This window comes from Hyposmocoma kahamanoa, unplaced genomic scaffold (assembly GCF_003589595.1).
Source record: "Hyposmocoma kahamanoa isolate Upper Pololo Valley unplaced genomic scaffold, ASM358959v1 81, whole genome shotgun sequence".
Taxonomy (NCBI): Eukaryota; Metazoa; Arthropoda; class Insecta; order Lepidoptera; family Cosmopterigidae; genus Hyposmocoma; species Hyposmocoma kahamanoa.
This window is the reverse complement of record NW_020654080.1, coordinates 6335496-6349951: the sequence shown is the minus strand read 5'-3', so window position 1 is coordinate 6349951 and position 14456 is coordinate 6335496. Positions and strand designations below refer to the sequence as shown.

Genomic DNA, 14456 nt, shown 5'->3' with positions numbered 1-14456 from the left:
TTAATGAAATAACAAACTGCGTATCGAAACATTTATTACACTCAAAATATACAGTTAATCTAATTCGTGCACCGAAGTATTTTACCGACTGCACACATCCTTCTTCCCTAACAATATTTTTTCCTTTTTTTTCTATACACTCTTGTATATATTTTTTAAATAATCATCATAGGTGTCTATCGAAATTAGGCCTACTTATATCTGTGTCAATCTAAGTTAAATGCCTTTTTAAATGAACATTAATTACATTATTTTTATAAAAATACACAGAACGCAACACAAAAAGTAGACCTAACTTTGATTAAGTTTCATACGTTAAGTAGAGATACATGGAAGTACAATTATAAACAGTTAATATTCGCCCATATTCGGTCAAAGATTTGTCCAATATCAATCGTCAGGACCACAATTTGTTTCTACAAAACGTTGTACATGTAACTTGGACGAATCATTAGCCAAATATTGGCTCCAATCATTACAATCAAAACTTATCTAATGTTCATCAAGATGAGCGTAGACTCTTCTAAGCTTTTCCCTTTTGTTTTTGTTGGCGTGTCTCTTTTCTTGCTTCCAGGGCTTGTTCAGGACTCCGACGCGGCTGCTAGCTGGCTGTGCTCCTGCTACCCTGAAAGAAAAGAAAAATAGGGTTTCCTTAAATGAAAAATAGACACACTCTTGACCACATCAACGACGGTACGCATTTGTCTATAAAATGCAGGGTTTGAAATGATGAAGATAATTATTTTCCTTAATAATTACCATGATAATTATCTGACATACATATTACCCCTCCGACGTAAAGTATCGTATGTCGAAATTGCCAAGTTTACAGAGGAGCCTTTTAAATATTCTGAATTCATTGAAATAAGCACAACACGTGACTTTAGCATTTCTCAGTTTTATTCGACAAAGCTCGCTACTCACATAGAGTATTATAAAATCCTAGATATCGGTTAGAGGATGTATTAGATGATCACTCTATTTGAGTAACGAGCTTTGCCGAATAAAACGGAGAACTTTAAAACGCTTCCCTGTAATTTCGACATACGATACTTTACGTAGGAGGGGTCGAGTATACACGATAATTATGCAGGGATAATTATCGTGTATATCAGATTGATACTTTTGTCTCTTTAATCGCAAGACTAAAGTGACAAACAGTGAGAAAACTAAATATACACGAAAAAAAATCACTGGGAAAACGATTTGGTTTGTAACTTTTTTGAGATTGACATTTGACACGTTTGGATTCGTCTCTCATACAAACACGTGTTACAACATTGCTAGCTGTACGATTTTATTGTTCCAATTAATTTTATAAATTACAAGATAATTATTAAGGTATACTTATCAAGATAATAATTATAGTGACAATTGACAATGGCCCATTTATCCCACAAGTTCTTTATAAAATTTCACCTTGTCGACGCGTGTTTTGTCATCATAAATTTAGTTTTGAAAGGCCCGCCCATGAAGTTGTCATCTGTATAACGTACTTCCTGAATAAAAACCAATGTTTGATAAATTAATTAGTGATTTTTTTTAGTTTAATGGTCTTGGGTGCATACTATTTTTATATAGATTTCGCAATAGTCGCTAGAAATCTCCATTGTATACTTTTTATAGTCTTTTTAAATTTTAGTTTTACATTTAAATTCTAAATTTAAATGTGATTGTTTTTGGCGTCTTTTCTTTACTATTGTTTCTGTTTTTGGATTGATAGTTGTACGTGTTTTTGTAATAAATTAATAATTGTAAATACATTTACTTTGGTCTTGCTCACTAGTTGATAGCTCCCACCCGAACCCACTGATACAGTGCACTACATTATTGTTTATAGTTTTTTTAAATATAACGATGTCTCTGGTATCTACTTTTCAATAATAAATATTTCCTAATATATTTTATACATAATTAAATTATATATCGTACATAATAGCTGTAAACACAAATTCAAATAAGTTTAGTATCGGTTTTTTCTCGTCACTAGTCGTGACGTCGTCAGACCGACGCGACGGCGACGACTGGCGTTTAAGCATTTTCGAAAATTATTGAGTTTAAATAGAATAACATTATATTAAACAAAATTACATAATAAATCTGTGATGTAGATTCTATTTCAGTCATAAAAAAAAATACGTGAAAAAAGTTGCTATTATCAATTGGCACTTCGAACCCTCATAATATGCCTATTCACTCTACTATGCAGAAAAACTATATGTTTTTCAAGTATACAAACAAAAATACGTAATTAATACTCACAACAACGTAGAATGAAGTAGTTTAAAATTTTCAAGTATATGTAGTTAGTCGATTCTATTTTGCTGCCTTCTAACGAATGCAAGAGAGTATGCAAAAAAACAGAACAAGGTATTGTCTTAAAGTTCCAAATCTAAATTAAATTACATTAAATAGAATCGTGTTATCCAGCAACAAATCGTAATAAGAAACTTCTTCCGTTTAGGAAACAATGATAACACTGTCCATAAAAGTCCTTTATGTGTTCAGCTGTTGAAATTTAACACTACTTTGAAACACGAGAACATACGAGCTTCATCTTTCTCGAAAGCGAAATGAGTTGAACATATTCTATTATGAATAAGAGTTCCAAGAAATATTATATCTTCATTATACAGAAAACACATAAATCTTATAGTTTATCTGTTCTGCGGTGGGTAAATAAACAATAAACAAGTTGAGGTCTTCCGAAGAGACTAAACTGCGGGATTTGATGGCGAGCAAAACGGGACGTTTAGTGTAATTGGATGAGTAAAAAAAAATATATTTAAGGTTTCGCCATTGACTTAAATAGGTTTCGCTCTTGTTTTAAACTCAACTTACTGGACATTTTATGGCGTTTTTAATGTTAGTGTTCCTTTTAATTTCTTTAGCATAAAAGTGATAAGAATATTTTTAACCGACTTCAAATAAAGGAGGTGGTTCTCAATTCGATTGTATGTTGACTTTTTTTTGTACGTTACGCAATTACACCGGCATTTGTGAATCGGTTTTGAGGACTCTTTTTTTTGGAATGTCACTTAAATTTGAAGAAAATATTCAACTTCTAAGGCTGCCTTTCCACCAGTGATGTGCGACGTAGCGACGGTATGCGAGGAAAAAAATCCACCAATAGGATTACTTCATTTTCCTAGCCTCGCTTAGCGCAGCTCCGGAGGAAAAGGGTTAGAGGAGCTAAGTATTTGAACATACACAATAGCAAGAGATGAGAGATGCGGGCGTGGAATGTGTGCAAAACGGTGTAAGAAACTAGATCTACTGAAAGTATAACACTAACTGACACGTCGCCACCGCTCACTCACCACACCGTACCACGCCCGCGCATATCTGAAAAGAGTTCGTAACGCTTCCTCGCGCAGCTTTGGTGGAAAAGATCACACCGTTTCACAGCGCCGCTACATATCCTCGCGCCGCCTCGCTACCTCGCACATCTCTGGTGGAAAGGCAGCCTACGAATGGCAAACTAGGGGACGAATGACTTTTGAAATCGGTTTTTTTAGTACTCTGTACTGAGATTATTAGATCTATAAAATAAAACACATTGAGTTTTAGAATCTACTTCTAACAAAAAAAATGAAGGCTCTATCAAATTGTGAAAGATCACTAGTTGGCGTCCCTAAGCCCTTCGAAAGAAAAATAATGTAAGCCACTAGTTTAATATGTCGCAAGTGTTACGAGCCAAATTCCAATTGAATTGTAATTGCAAAACAGGAAATCGCATGCAATCGATAAACAGTTTGCATGCAGCCGGAATGCAGTTCATGTGGATGAGCGCTAATACCAAGAAAGATGATGCTGCCCTTCTGAATTTATCTCATAGTAGCTTGCTAAGGCGTCCAGGTCAGGATACAAGTCGTCATACGTAAAAGTATCAAAGATACAAATGCAATGAAAGAGGTTGTCAACATAAACACTTTCATCAAATTTAAAGACTAAAAAATATCGATACCGAGAGATCTCACAAGATTAGTTACCACAAATAAAACGTCGAAGAAGAATATGTCGCCTTCGATATAGTCAAGTTTCGTCGAGGCGATAATTATAACACCAACACTATCGCGGGCATACTCACATTGAGACCAATTTTCACGATCGTTAACCCCCCAGCCGCTCGTAAAGAAGTTAGACTCTATGAATTAACACTTGGCTTGCATCCAGGGTGCCCATTTCGTCTTCACAAAGTTTATTTAGGTTTCCCTTAACACTAATTGATAATACGAGATCTCTTTCATCTCGGTTGGGTGTAAATGTATTTTTGTATGTGCACTTTTTAGTCTTTGATTTGGTATCGGAATTTTTTGTTTTTAAAAATAGAAAGAATATTAACCACATTATAGAAAGAACGCGGAACAAATAGTATGAATTCATATTTAAAATTGACATTTTTTATGATTTTTTTAGGTATACAAAGTGACAACTTTTTACTCCGCGATATTTTAGGAGTGATTGTAATCAGTCAATACGAACAATTTTAATTATGGAGACCTCGCTCAAATTACGAAAAAAATATCAGCAATATAATATCAAAATGTATGGGACGGCTTATGGAAATGTGTTCACATTGATGAATAAATTCAGTCCTAAAATGTTGTTTAATTTAAAAAGTTGAAATCAAGAAAAATAAGACTTACCCCATAACAGGTTTTCCTTTGACGTGTGCCGTGCTCTTCTGCATGGCGAAGAATGTTTTATCGATTTCAGCTGATGTATTAAGCCAGCCCTGCATAAATGGCAAATAATTACTTTAAAACTTATTTTTTAATTGCGAACAGCATCAACAAAAGCATCTTATATAATAATTAAATTTATCACGTTCTTAGGTTTTCGCGATTGATAAATCTAGGAAATGAAACGATTTCTCCTGATTTAAATCTAGCAAACGTTGGTTTGTTTGAAAAAACAAATAACAAATAAACAAATATATGTACGCGATTTAATTGATATATGAAATAATTTAATTTAGGTGTTTAGGCCAGTCTCACCTACAACCTTGGTGCCCTATGTATTCCCTCCACATGTAGCTGGAAAATAAATCCATTTTTGTAACTTCCGAAGGCGCCATGTACAGTCGATGACCTAAGATATCTGACCCCTTAACGTCTATTTTTGTTCTGAGTAGATCAGTATGAAGAAAGGAGTTTAACATACTTAAAAGTAAACCGGCAAGCCATAAAATTGACTTCCTTGAATGAAGTTTTAAGTAACTTTTTAAGCCAATTTGATATTTAATTACATTACATAAATACAAATTTCAACCAAAAATCTGGAATTCCTTCACACTTTTCTGTTGAATGCGTAAGAAGGCTCTCAGAACCAAACAGTCGGTAGGGGGTTAGGTACCTTAGGACATCGACTGTACATCAAAATAAAGGTACGTTATGTGTTAAGTAATTCAGACCTAGACAATATCAATTCGGAATAATTTATTCCCATCATCACGTAAACGCCCCGTGCACGTTACACTCAACACTCAATGAAAATATCGCATTCAAATTTAGAGCTATAATAATGTGTGTATTAAAGTATGCTGTGCAGAGATGTGCAGTGGGTTGAAACTAAATTAACCCGGATTTTAACCGGTTTTTACCCACAGCGCCGGATTTACTCCAAAAATATCGCATTCAAATTTAGAGCCATATAATGATGTATGTATTAAAGTACGCTGAGCAGAGATGGGCAGTGGGTCGAAATCAAATTAACCTGGATTTTAACCGGTTTTTACCCACAGCGCCGGATTTACTCCGGGTTTTTAACCAAATTTGGCTACAAAGCTTTTGACCCATTTCTGCCCAAAATCGTGGGCGGAAACATTATACGCTTAAAATAAAACGGAAATTGGTATCGATTCCATACTTATTAGAAATTCGAGTTAAAATATTCGACGAAAAAGAGGCAACTCTACACAATACCCACCTTGCAATTCTGCGGACTCTTATTTACTACTTACCATTAGGGATGCACATTACGATTCGATTTTTATGAAAATCGGTTCAAACATATTCGGAGTAATGATTTTTTATATCGCTCTATTTTAATGCGATTTTCAGACAAATCGATTCAATACAGTGGCAAAATACATAAGTAATGAACATTTCGGAATAATATTATTAAACTTGAACGAAACTCGAAATGCGTTTAACAAAGCGCCGAGTTTTAACTCTGTTTTAAACCGCCCATCTCTAAACCTGAGCAATAAAGATCTGTTGACATATACAATTGTAATGTCAATGTGCTAAACCGTAAACTCACAGACATCTTTATTTAATAAATTTATGACTGTTGCGGTATTGGGTTGTTTTCTTTGTGTAAGTGATTTTCTTGTTGTTAACACGCAGTGCTTATTGTACGTTATTATTTAATGCTCGTGTTTGATTTTTCTGGAATTATATATGGAAAACCTGTACTGGGCAGTACACAGCGGGGCTACCGTTTCACATTCATTTCTAAAATATATTTTTAACCTAATAAGAGGATATATAATTAACCCTCCTCTATTGGCTCAAATTCCTTTTTTTATCCCGCCAATCTCACGTTACGTCCTTCGTCAGCGCAAATACCCTCTATTCAACTTTCATTTAACCCGCACAGTGACACTAAGACGGACACCATTCTTCGAAGCCCTAGCCGTAATTGAATCCTTAAGCAAAACAAATGATATTGACGTGTTCAGCAACGCTGAATTAAAATTTCTAACATCCGCTGGTTATATATATGGAGGCGGTCACCACCCAAAGCTCTGTGGTCCAAATTCCGCATCCTATCTTTAGCCGGTGATCGACTCAACCTTATTTATGACCATGACTTACATGTTTAGTTATAAGAACTGTAAGTGTAAGTTGTACAAAATAAATAAATAAATAAATTATTATGTTTAAGTTCTTAGGTTTTCGCGATTGTTACACATAAGAAATGAATCAGTTTTTTCGGATTCGTGTGTAAGTTTTTTTTTTAAATTAAATAACTTATTTATTTATTGAGATTTTTTGCGAAATAACTTGCGGCGACGAACGCCGAAAGCCAGTACAGAGACCTATAACAAAAACACATAAGAGAATTTCGACGGCTCGGTAACTGGACCCGTGACTCAGTTGGTAAGAGGAATGCTACGGTGCAGTATGGACGTGGGTTCAAGTCCCACCGGGTTGACGAAGTTTTTCTGTGTGTTCGAATCTTTGTATTCATAATCATAACAAAACTAAATATCTTATTGTTAATTTTTCAAAGAATATTCCAATATACGCTATATTCGTTTTACAAAATATTTAAATTTATTTTAACGAATTTTAATGAATTGTTATTAAATTTAATTTATTATGAATTAATAATATGAATTAGAAATAAATTAGAACACAAACCTTTAAAAAAAATAATAAGCTCGATTTAGATCCGAAAAAAGTTTTAATTCATTATTTGTTTTCACAGACAATTACCATATTCGGGCGTAAAATTAGTAAGTTCATAAATTACTTTTCGGCAACACTGAACTGTTCTAGACTATTATTTCTAAGCTTTACATATAAATAACTTACATTAGTACTGTACATTTCTGGTTACTTACTTCAACAGCCCTGGCTTCTCTGGGCGTAGGTTTCCTCTTCTCGTTCTTGCGTTCCTCTAGCATATCGTCAATTTGCTGCGCCTGGTAGCCGGGCGGCAGTTGTTCCCAACTTAGTCGACCACTGGCCGCGTCTTTAAGTAGGAGCCGAGCTGATCTCGATTGGTCCGGCTGACCGGCCGCCGTCATGAAGCCTCTATTGACTGGCGATGGAAAATTTATTAGTATCTGGTCAGGATCTTTCATCACCATGGTATTCAATTATTTTTTGTGAAATTCCTTAGTTTGTTATAATTTTTATTAAACAAAGAGAGAAAAACACTTAGAAAAAATTCCTTCAATCCGGCCGGATTCGAACTGACGTCTTCTAGCAAACCGTGGCAGACGCTATGCCAACTAAGCCACGGAACGAACCAGCGGACCTCACGAATTTTTCTATGTGCTTGTTGTCGGACCTTTGTATTTGGTTTTTCAACGACTTTTTAGCCGTAGCGCCATCTATAAGAAATCTATGAAAGTATTTCGTCGAGTTTGAGTGAAGAATTAATGATTGTTTTTTTGTTGTTTATTCGATTTTTGTATCAAATAAATAAAATAAAATATGAATATCAATCATTACCATGATTACTACCTTACCACCTTACTTACTTACTGATTATACTTTACTACCGTAAAAACATCATGATGTTAAGACCAAATAATATTGCAATTAAAGTTGCGATACGGCTGAGTGAAGAAACTTTCATAAGCTTGTGACAGATGGCGTTACGGCAGAAAAAGCCATTTAAACCCAATTACAACTCGAACTGTAGCTCAGTTGGTAAAAGCGGTAGCCACGGTGAGGCAACAGATGCTATTTCGAGTCCCGACGGATCGAAGAATTTATTTGTTCGGTTTTTATGTCAATAACAATAAGGGTTCTATAATATGAAGGCATTTATTTTCTTTAATAATTATCATGATAATTGTCTGATAATTATTCGTTAATTGTCTACGCTGATTCGTAGTGTTTATTGTGTCTTTAATTTTCGATTAAAAATGACAAACGGTGAGAGAACTAAATAAAGACGAAGAAATATCTGAGAAAACGATTTGCTTAGGACTTTTTTGAGATTTTGACTCGTTTGAATACGTCACTAATCACGGAAACAAAAACACAACACGATATTGGTAGGCGGTAGCATTTTGTTGTTTCAATTAATTTCACAAATATCAAGATAATTATTAAATTACGCAAGGCGAAAATAATTATAAATATAATGGTAGTAAAAACATCATGATATTCATTCAAATAACTATTGTCATTTAGACATTAATACAACTGTCTCTGTAGCGGGACGGTTACCATGCTGATCTGCCACGCAGTGGTTCCGGGTTCGATTCCCGGGCCGGGAGAAATATTTGCATGGCCAACATTTATTTGAGTTTGGGTGTAAAATGTGGTTGTCTATGTGTGTGTCCATGATACCCGCAACACAGGGTTTCCCCTAGTGCGGGGTTATGAGTGTGTGCGTTATTATTATTGATACATCTAAAGTCCTCCGTTAGCAATAGACTGTAAACATTGGACGATACCATCTCTAGTAACTAAGACCATGCACTAAATTAATCAGGACTTTACAACGTTTATTAATAAGCAGAAATTTTGATAATTCTCAGATGGCGACAGAAATCAGTTGGTGAATGAAGGTTCGACCTTGAGCCCTACTCTCAATGCACGACATCCATGTTCCCACTGTGGATAAACTACAGGTTTGAGTTTCGACGGTGGCTAGAACTAAGAATGTTTGACAACGCCATTTGACAGTTCGAACGGGCAGTTTGACAGTTTCAACAGAAGCCGTCTTTTCGTTGACGAACTTCGAGCGGAGTCCCGTAAATTATCTATCTGGGAAAACGACCGTAATTACGGATGTTGTGCTTCGAGGGTATGGTTTCAGCTCTTGAAAGGGATTTATTAATATGAGTCGAATATTTTTCAGTTTAGAAAAGTTCAAGTAATACACAAGACGTAGGTATACTTACATGCATGAGCAGTAAGTATCTGCTTATAATCCAGGTCTCCCGCCTGGTCTTGCGGCAACAGCAGCCCATACTTCTGTTCGAACGTGTGACGACTGACCAGCTGGCAAAGACGCGCCATCGCCGCGTCATGGGCTCGCATCTGGTTAAAAAAGAATAAACATTTTCGATTGGAATGTGCTGTTTCATTAACTATTACTGATATTTGCTTTTTACGGCTGTTGTATCGCAGGAAAACATCATTAATATTGCTTAATCATTTAAGAACATCAGTACGATAATGTCTTAAGAAGCAACATTTTCTCAATGACAATTTTTTAAATATAGCTTTTGACTCACTAAATGAATATCATTCGTTAACTGTTTCTTATCATAGACGTGATCAATAGTTACGGAAAACAATACATGTCATAAAAGTTGAGTCTGTTGATAATCATCCTCGGTTGCCCACACCCACACTTGATCTTCATTATTTATTTATTTTATTAGGGTTGTCACTAGACCGACACACAACTCATGACATCCGGCGCGACTTGTTGTGTCGTGTGTCGGTCTAGTGACAACTCGCGGGTAGTTAGAAAAACTCGCACAGCTAGAAGATCCTGACACCCGCCTCTTCCCGTCCAGTCCCTTCGAGATGCAATACCTCCGAAACGTCAAGGTAATTAAAATGTTTTATATATGTTTAAGTCCCGAATTAAAAATCAAATAATGTGTGAAAATCTAAATCAAAGAAATAGGTAACTTTACGTAATTGGTAGTGCAATGAGTATAATTTCTTTGCTCTGGTACTCTGTACTGGTACTAGTAGTACACAGTATGCTTAGTTTGAGATTAAGTAATTGGTGTGGTTGTCTGCCATATTCATGATTACTAATATTATAATCAGTGTTCTTCAGACCCAATATACAATCGGTTGTTAAGGCAACTCTGCAATGCGTCTTATTGTGCATCTGGTACTACCTAGTATATAGTACCTGATCAATAGGCAACACAGCTGTGAGCAAAAGATCGGGTGCTATAGCATATGCTGGTAACACCAACCCGGGACAGTCCAATAATACTATATCTTCATCCAAGATTAGGGTTTGGATATGGCGTGTATGCCCCGGCATGGAACTCACGCTTACCTAAAAAAAGACGCAATATTTATTAAGTTTTATGAACATAAAAAGAAGTAGGGTCAATGGATGAGCCTTGTTGGACTCCAGTTTCAAAAAGGTATAGTTATGTCAAACATACAGCTTTCATTCACTTGTTATAAGTTCCATAAAATTAACTGGCTCAAAATATAAATCAATTCATAGCATTATATCAATAAAGGATTTCAATGTTTTAAAGTAAAAATAAGGATCTCTAAACAGAAATACTTGAGTTAAAAATATACTCACTTTTTTAGTCTGCATTAAAATATTTACAGTACTTGATTTACCCACATTGGGGTAACCAATCATTCCTACAGTCAATCTGGGAGGATTATTTAGAACACCAATCTTCTGTCCTTTTAAAACTTCTAACAGTTTTTCCCTGTTGAAAATTTCAGGCGAGTTATGCACATATAAATTATTATCTATATTTTCACAACTTTCTTTTTCTTTTTCTTTGTCATCACCAATTTGTGTGTCCTGTGCATTAGTTGGTACAGTTTCTATTGGTTTACCCAGTCTAAAGTTTTCTAAAACCTTATCTAAGGTTTCTTGTATCTTATCAATTTTATAAGCTGTGTTTGAAACAATGGTATTAAGATCTCCCAGTCGACTTTTAAACAATTCTATATCTTCTTCTGTGCTCTTAACAGCATCCTTTTCATCAATTTCATCTTCAGAGTCAAAATCAGCAGATTCTGCACCAGAATCATGTTGATTGTCTTTCTCAGAAGTTGTTTGATCACTTTCTTCAGAAATTTTTCTATCTTTTGAACTTTTAGCTGCTGAGAAAAATATTACTGGGACTTTCTGTAAACAGAAAAAAGCGATTTTTATAAACAAGAAATTAAACTAGGATAAAATAAAAGATAATGATACAGCACTTAATTTAAGCTGGCTCAGCTTAGAAATCAAGATCTAGTTAAAGGTTCCCACATATAAGCAAATAATATGTAGATGGCGTAAGAACTGCTAATGAACAAAAAAAAATAAGGTAACCCTGAAAAATTCATAATGATTTTTTTCACACATGTGACTTAGCACAAAAAACAGATTAATATACCAGCAAACAAAACTATTTCAAGTACCTCTTTACTAAAATACTCTGCCCAGCATTTCCTTTGATATTCAGTGGTCAAATCAGCTTTGTTCAGAAGCAATATACACTTGCAGTTGTGCTCTGATGCATATGTTTCTAAATCTGAGCATCTGTAAATAAATTAAAGGATCAGCAATGTTGTGGGTACATTCTACTATATAAATGAATTCAGTCATCATTATAATAATGTACATGAATATATTCCTCAAGATAGAGGAACAGACAATCTTTAAAATTAGGTCTTCATTCAAATGCAGCATTGCACATACATAGTTTAAAAAAAAATAATTATTCGTAAAGTGCATTTGAGCTCCATCTCACCTGATGGAAAGTGACAATGAGGTTGAAGATAGCATGTACACCTATACAGGCTGTATATTTGAAAGTGAGACATATTCATGCATGTCATAGTAAATCATGTTACAACTTAACATAGCCTAAAATAAAATAGGAATAAACTGATTCCCTTTACGCTGGATTTCGAGTGCATTGGGAATACTACCAAACAAGCGCCGAGTGAGACAGCAACAATAACAATGATTTCACATCTCTCTCTCACCTACTCATTTATGTTATGATGAAAAAGCTGTTATCGAAATGATTACGTTTTAGCTTATGTTAATTATTTTTTACTTATGAACTATCATCGAAATGTTTTACATACTAAAAAAGAGAATTAACTTATCATTTAATAAGAATTGAGGTTTTCGGCGTAGTTAAAAATGTGAAATCAAATTATTCACAATGATTGATTTTTTAGGTATTTACAGTTTATTTACACTTATGTGGTACGGAGCAAGTTCAAAATGTCCACCATTTTCCACAATGCATAGTCTAGCACGTCATAGTAAATTTTGTTTTAAATTTATCAACACAAACACATTTTATCTCACAGTATAAAATGCTGAGATAATCCTCTCAAGCAACAACTTCGACACTGTTCACCTCCTTCACGTAAACTCCAATTTGGGAACATTTCAAAAGATCGCCTCACACTATCACCACTTATTGTGTAAAGTCGCACCATCTCAGTCAATTCGACGTTAGAATAAATATCCATTTTGCAGGCAAGTGGCGCGTTCGCCGCCGGCGCAGCGTTCGAGCGAGCGGAAGTACAAATAATTTACGTGTCTTTGCTAGGCCAAGGTCGCGCGTACACTGTTTCTGCAAACAGTGCCGACCTGTGATTTGTTCTCGCCGCTGCGTCTGTTGGAGCTATAATAGTGGTGTACATAGATTTCGATAAGTAATGTTGTTCACAAGTAGTAGTCGATAAAAAAAAATAAAAACATATTTTTTTGTAAAGTTTCAAGTTCATTAGTTTATTATTTTATTGGGTTCAGAATCAGGAATATAATGCACTCTATATGTATGTCTCACTTTCAAATATACAGTCTGTATAATGTCCAGTCTCGCCATGAAAAGGCCCTAGTTATAATAGTTTAGGAACAATTTTACAGACAGGGGATTCCACTCCAACACCATATGCCATATAAATGTGGAAGTGTAGTATATTGTGTTAATATAGTTTTTTAAACAGTTCAAAACAAATACACTACTTGTCACCTAAACAATAAAGGATTCCTAGCATCCAGCAATATGAGTACTATATCAGATTTCTCCAATGTCCTCCAAAGCTGTTTCCAGAGTTCCAGGTTTCTTTCATAAGGTGTCAGAGCAGCACCAAGTTTAGCCTGCAATTCATTTAGATGACGTTTCCAGTTAAGGAATGATTCACGCTCTCTATTCAGCTGCTCTTCTGCTGTAATACCCGGTTGCCATTCAGGTCTGAAATCATAAGACAAAAATTTACATTCTCAAAGGTGTACACTACAAAAATGTTGACTATAAATGAGTATAACTGAAAGAGATAACTGAGCAAAAGTTTCTTAGCATAAAAACAAAAAAGAGGTTTGTAATACTTTAGAATACTGTGCGTGATAACAGGTTTCGTACCTTCACTATAGGCAAAAGATAAGCTTTAACCTAAGTATAATATTATATCAACATTTATACAAAAAGATAAAAGCATAAATTTGAAGAGGAATATACCTTCTAGGGACTGTCAGGGGCTCATCAAAGTTGGGCTGCGAAGTAACTGTTTGTACTTCTCTGGGTGCCAACTGTACATATTTCAAATTGAGCTTTTCTGCAGTGAATTCTCGTTGCGCCAGCTCAGCGGTGGAGAGAAACTCTTGGAGGGAGGACTCGGCGGTGACAGATTGTAAATTCAAACGGCCCCAGTCGTAGCCATCGTTTACTTCTGTTGTGTGCAGCTACGAAAAAGTTTTTTATCCATAACCTCATGATTACAAAATTTAACTGATTAATCGCCAGAAAGAAAAACAAATATTGGTTTCACGATATTGTGCAAATCTAAATCACAAAGTAAGTATGAGTATTGATATGTTTGCCGCTTATTTACATAGAAAATTTAATAATTACCATTGTGTTGTCCTCGACATGTTTACGATGTCTGTTTTTGGAGAATCTATCTTTAATCAGCGATCGGCCTAGCGAATCCTTGTTCTTCTTGCCCATTATTACATTCACTAACGAAATTTAGAGATAAATTTATGTGGTCACTCTTAAAATAAAAACCAATCGGATTTTGGAT

General features: G+C 35.0%; 1 protein-coding gene across 1 annotated transcript; it reads right to left on the bottom strand.

Annotated features, from left to right (window-relative positions):
• Nucleotides 1-491: 491 nt before the first annotated feature.
• On the bottom strand, nucleotides 492-14445 carry LOC113234094 (large subunit GTPase 1 homolog). The gene is made up of 10 exons (XM_026469341.1): nucleotides 14285-14445; nucleotides 13892-14115; nucleotides 13406-13627; nucleotides 11829-11949; nucleotides 10987-11550; nucleotides 10573-10725; nucleotides 9599-9737; nucleotides 7577-7776; nucleotides 4650-4738; nucleotides 492-625 (listed from the first exon to the last, which is right to left on the bottom strand). The coding sequence occupies exons 1-10, from the start codon at nucleotides 14378-14380 to the stop codon at nucleotides 493-495; spliced, it is 1941 nt and encodes a 646-aa protein (XP_026325126.1). The 5' UTR covers nucleotides 14381-14445; the 3' UTR covers nucleotide 492.
• Nucleotides 14446-14456: the final 11 nt, after the last annotated feature.